The 6,110-nt window shown below is 44.9% G+C and overlaps 1 protein-coding gene across 1 annotated transcript in view; it reads right to left on the bottom strand. All coding sequences in view use genetic code 11, as the record gives it.

Annotated features, from left to right (window-relative positions):
* EGR_00976 (Roundabout) overlaps positions 1–5,509 on the bottom strand; it is a gene marked incomplete at both ends in the record, with an annotated part of 17,815 nt that extends 12,306 nt beyond the window's left edge. Inside the window, one exon of the mRNA XM_024490225.1 lies at positions 2,861–5,509. Within this exon, the coding sequence (XP_024355628.1) occupies positions 2,861–5,509 (2,649 nt within the window). The remainder of the gene's footprint in view (positions 1–2,860) is intronic.
* Between the last annotated feature and the right edge of the window lie 601 nt (positions 5,510–6,110).

Raw genomic sequence — 6,110 nt, 5'->3', positions numbered from 1 at the left:
TTGAGGTCCTTGAGTACTTCTTTAAAAAAAGGACAACTTTCTGCTGTTTCAGAACTCGAGTCATTTGAGCATAACCAAAAAATAAGACAAAACCATCTCAGGAAATGAACACGGTCTTTATACTTTGCTCCAAATAATCGATAGGTTGACCTCCTTTTGACACATTTCATATTAGAAACTAGCCCGCAAACAACACAGTGTGACTGGTTTACCTATTTTACTGACAGAAAACATGAAAGTAGCACAATATCCGGGAAAATCCAGGATTACAGTAGACGTTCAAACGCCAACACTCTCAATACCAGTGTCTGAGGAAAATCAACCGCCACAACTCATGTTCGACAACTTTTGTCATTGCAATTTCGCCTAATTTAACTGCTGCTCAAAAGCTAGAAAATGAAGCTACAGACGAAGAAATTCCTAGATTATCAATTTAAGCTCGATGCGATTAGGCGCGATCAGACATCATAAACAAATGACGAACATGTTTCACGCATTTATGACGCCGAACTCAAGTAAATCAGGGTATCAGATACGTTCAAAGTTGGTGATGAACATTTCAAGATATTGCGCCTTCATATTTCCAAGTTTTTATCAAAAAAGGGAGATTAGGCCAGTGTTTTCTGATTACCCACAACATACACCACCTTATTGTTAAAAAAGCAAAATGTATGCTTCCCCAGGTCCAGATACGACTCAATGTAATGTGATTTCCACTATTCAGATGTTTTTGATCATTCAAAGAGAAATAGGTTAATCAAATTTAAAGCTAATTTGGCTTATCTACTCCTATAGAAAAAACACACTGGAAAGATTAAATTACCAACACACACTTTGCCCCTACATTCAGATTTTTTTTTCTTAAAGGTCACAATGCAGTATCAGACCGGTCACATACCAGTCCAAAAAGGAAGACATCTTTTGGGAGCAAAAAAATACACATGCGAATGTCTCTAGTGTTTGGCTGTGGGGTGAGCTTATAGCCTAATGAATAAGTGATAGGAATCAACGGAAGCGATAAGCATTCCCACGAGGGACTGATAAAGAATGCGCAGTGGCCAAGCTGATGGGCGTAGACGGGGACTAAGACGCTCAAGTCACTTCCCCACCTCGGACTCACACGGCTGTAGCGGAGGGAGGCGATCGTGTACACGATAGGGCATCGCGATGAACATGTGCATTGAACACTATTTACGGACAGACAAGTAAACAACTAACCTACAAGTAACGGTCGCACACCCCACGGGCACCCTGACGTCAAGGCACCTAGGAGTTAGCACCTGAAGGGGGAGGGGAGCCCTGCACTTTGAACAAGCATAACTGCAATTAATGGGTCATACTATGGAGACATGCTGACTCACGCGTGCCAAACAGTTGCCACGACCAGGCCGAAGCTCGGACAGGGAAGGAAAGGGGGCCCAGATCGAACCTACGGGTACCTCCTTCTGCTTGAACTGGGGTTGACGAGGCACCCAAAAGCAAAGTTCGTTCAATGAAATTCGATTCTTTCCTTTCTGCTACAACTCTCATGAGGAGAGGCTCTAAACTTGTTCTCGTGAGAGCTTGCATAAGTGCCCTTGAATATTTTTATCAAAATCAATATGCAAAAAGAAGACTTCAACCAAGTAGAACATTGGCTTTTGCGCCATCGTTTTCTATGTCATAGCTCTAACCGATTGACGCAAAACATTCAAGCAGTCCTTATTTTAACAAATGGGCAAGACACCCACGAAAATCAGAAACTGTCAAAGGCATCTTGATGTCAAACTGACTCTGGAATGCTCCTTTCATTCCCACTTCACATCTCAAGCGTCATTCACTTGCTTGTTGGATTGTTTTAGCACTAAAAATGCAAGTGATCATCCTTCCTTTGACAGATTCGCCTCAACCACCTGGACATATCATTGTTAAGGTAAAAAATGCAACAAAATAACTAGAAGAGAGACAAATTGTAAACCCGGACGGCTCACCATGAAAACGAAATTCGACGTGCGTTTTTTGCAGAGTTCCAAAAAATAGTAAGAACGACGCCTTTTCAGGCAAGAGACTATTCACAAAATAAGAATTGCTGTTAGTAGTCTATGGGGTTTACATAAATCCAAGATCGGCCACAAACGGGCCATAATATCTTTGTACTGCAGCATTCAAATAAAAAGTCAATGTTTATTGCCAGGTAGTGTAGTAGTAGTAGTAGTTAACACAAAATGGCTTTCTCATTGGAGCTAGCAAAGGTCACACGGTCAAGAGCTGTAATGACGAGTAAAGACGAGGGCAATAAAAGCACTGCCTAAGGTCGGCCAACCTCCATCGTAAATATATATGTATGCACAAAAATAACGGAACGAATTGGTTTTTGCCGGATAAAGTGGTAGACTAAGACTGTGTGCGATATGAACTTGCAAACGAAAGTTGGCCAGTGTGTGAGATCAACACAAACAACGTCCCGTGGGGAGGGACAGATTTATAACGGACACGAAGATAACACGACCAATGTGGGAGCCGGAGGTGCATGGATAATCGTCAAATTGCCGGCCATGAGAGGTAGGAAAAAGAAAATTAGAAGCTGTCTTCCTGCCAGAACACCTAGAACAAGCCCTCACTGGGATGTGTCCAAGTAGCGCGTTAATAGCAAACCCGACTAACTTATCACACTTCAACATGTTATTGAGAAGACATGGTGTAGCAGTAGGGGCCCTAGGCGGAACTAAAGACAAGGAAAAGAGGGTGTGGAGGGGAGCACATGACTCACACAATGCGTGTGTGTGCGCAGTGAGTGACCGTAACAACAACCACGATTGTGTGTGATTCACCATATTTTTATGCCACCCCCCTCGACAAACACACCCACACGCGGACGTACCCTGAGAGTTTTGCGCTGTTCAGAGTCCCTCCCGAGGAGGCGTAGAGAGTAACCACTGATCAGCCCATTAGTGGACCAGGGTGGTGGAGGTGACCACATAATTTCAAGCACTTCGGCATTAGCACCCACCCACCGTGCCTTCACCTCCTGAGGTGCCTGGCTGGGCGTGCTATCGAAGGTGAGGACGTTAGCAGAACGGCTGCTCTGACTATACACTCGACCCAGAGCCCGGTCCTCCGAATACGCCTTCACTTCGACCTCGTAGCATACGAAAGGATTGAGGTTGTCCAAAACCATTCGGAAGGGTGCTGAGTCAACCAGATTCAGCTCCATAAAGCGATAGTGCTCCAACTGACTGGAAGGCGGTAGTTGGGCGCTGGTGTAGTCCAGTGCGTTCTCAAACAGCATCTGCAGACTGCAGTAGTTGTCGGATAGCGGGGCCATGCTGTCACCAGGGAAGCGGAGATCATCATCAAAAACTGTAGGGGCGTAGTTGGGACAGTGATCTGGCAGATGATCACGCTCGGTTGATGAATCAGTAGGGAGACAGTGGGTCAAAGGAACCGCATGATAGTGCACACGAATACCAGTGAGCAAGGCCAGTGCATTTGCCGAGCCACAGATGCGGCCTGAGAGTTCAGCTTCAGAGGTGGAGAGACTGGTGAGTTGGGGGGTACTAAAGAGGACAGAATTGATGCTGTCTGTGGGGTAGTTAGTGAAATTGACATAACGATGCCGTTTTTTTGTGTACACAGTGTGTTGAATAATGAGAGGTTTACCCACTCCGCGTGGACTAACGGTTCTTGCGAGGATTCGATAACCACTCTCAGGTTGGAGGCCGGTTATTTTCACTGTCTCGTTTGGACGGGCTTCAGCAGCCACTATCCATCCGTGGTTTTCACCAACTCCAGTGTACTCTACGCGTACTCGTATGCGTTCCACCACTTGAGTAGACGCTAAAACAGGTCCAAACTCGTTCAACGACTGGTCACTCTGTACATCCCCGAAGACTGGAAGGGGTGAGACTGTGCACTTAACAGAAATCCACGAATCACCGACTTCCACAATATCTGCAGTTTCCGGTGGTCTGGGGAGATTCTCAACGATGGACGGATGGTAGGCAGGATGCAGGGGAGCCCTGGTTACTTGAAGACTGGCCGTCCACTCCGTAGAGTATAAGTACTGCTGATTATGCTGCGTTTGACCGACAACTTGTGTAGTTTCGGCACGACAAGTGTAGTTGCCCTGATCGGAAAAGTTGATATCATTGATTTGCAGGGTGCCTTGTGATAGGAGCAAGATTCTAGGATCACTGTCAGGAGTGAATATAAAACCATTCTTCGACCAAGTCACACTGACACCATAAGAATTATGTTGAAGTCTTTCAGGAAGACCAGTGGATCCAAGAAGGTGTGCTTCACAGCGTAGAGTAGCGGTGGTTCCAAGAAGAACTGTTTGATTTTGCGGTCCTAATTCGATTACTATTATCGGTGGAGGGTTTGAATCACTTACAAACAAGTTCGCTGAAGATTTAACCATGCCTGTTCTGTGAGAGGCTCGGCACTCATATTTCCCTTCATCAGATTTTCGAGCTGAAGTCACAATCAGACTGCCCTCGCGATCAACAAATATTCGTGGCTTCTCAGTGAGATGTGGATTTCTGAAGTCCGGGTAGAAAAAATACTCACCATTGTGAACCCATCTGATGTAGGGACGTGGAGAACCACTAGCCTGGCAATTGAATATAGCCTTCTTGCCTTCAGCAACGGTAGTGTCGGTAGGAGTGATGGTGAAACTTGGGGGGGAAAGAACGACCAGTTTCGCAGATGCATCAATACTCCCAGCCTCGTTCTTCGCTTGGCACAAATACATACCAGCATCTTCACGTCTAACTTGGAAGATTCGAAGGCTTTTATCATCACGGAGGACACTGCGATCTTCGGGAATAAGTTGGCCATTTTCCCGTCGCCATAAAATAGAGGGCTTCGGATCGCCATTGACACGACACACAAACTCCACGTCTTCACCCACTTTCACCTGCTGGTTCGATGGAGTTATCTCAAACCGTGGCTTCTGATGGACAGTCAGTGTAGCTGCCTCACTTTCTCGTCTACCCGCACGGTTTCTAACTTCGCATTGATAGGTCCCAGCATCCCGCCGCTGAACCTCAGATATGTGTAGATCTCCATCTACCTGATTTATACGTAGGGAAATTTGCACAAGCTCTGCGTTGTGGTACCAATTTACGACAGGAGTGGGCAGGCCACGGGGGATTTTGCATCGCATGACTACGTTCTCACCGATACTGGTTACCTGGTTTTGCGGACCCTCAGTAATGGGGTCCAAATAAGCCAGCCGCACATTTGCATATGAGGACTTTGTCCATCCCTCTGAATTTGATGCATTGCAGTAGTATGTACCTTCATCCTCTGGTTCAAAAGAGAGGAACATCAGTTCTTCGGACTTGATTATTTTATTCGAAGTTCCGGGTCTTTCACGAATAGACTCGACCTGTTGACCATCCTTGTACCATATGATGAGGGGTGGAGGTTCACCATCTGCTTGACACCGGAGAGAGAGCGGCTGTTTTAGAAGGCCAAATGCATCTTGGGGACCGACCATGAAAAGAGGCTTTCGTCTGGGAGACATTTGATGTAGACAGTGACATAGTGGAGAAAGAACAAAAAAGACCACAATCGAATAACGAAATAACATCTTGCTATGGCTTAGTATTGAGTTGAATAGCCAGCACGAGAACCGAATACATGTGTAAGATCAAAAAATTAAAAAACAACACCGCTGCTCGATTGGACAAGGCAGAAAAACACCGGACCGTATGACCAATAGCATTTTTTAGACCTTAAAGAGTGATAAAGATAAACAAAGAAACTTGGCTATATTAAGCATGTGAAATTGTAGTAAATTAAAAGTAATTACAAGCAATCATAGTCATTTTTGGCATTTAATATTCAAAACAAAATGTCCTAAAATAATGTTTTTGCATTTATATTAAGAAGATGTATATTCCAATCGATCCAAGTCCTCCCTGAAGTCCTGAAAAACACAAGGAACAGAGCAAACCACGTATCACCAAAATTTGTACAACCAAAAGCACAAAAAGATCGTTTTTGCGGCTCGAAGGACAAATCGAAGTGTGGACTTACTCCCTGAGTACACTAAATTACCCTAGTATAACTATACATACACTCAAAGAAAATATCATACCAACATAAAAACTCTCCCTTCTTTT

The sequence above is a fragment of the Echinococcus granulosus genome, assembly GCF_000524195.1.
Source record: "Echinococcus granulosus chromosome Unknown EG_S00003, whole genome shotgun sequence".
NCBI classification, from domain to species: Eukaryota; Metazoa; Platyhelminthes; class Cestoda; order Cyclophyllidea; family Taeniidae; genus Echinococcus; species Echinococcus granulosus.
Note: the sequence above shows the minus strand (reverse complement) of the source record. Positions and strands in the feature narration are given on the sequence as shown.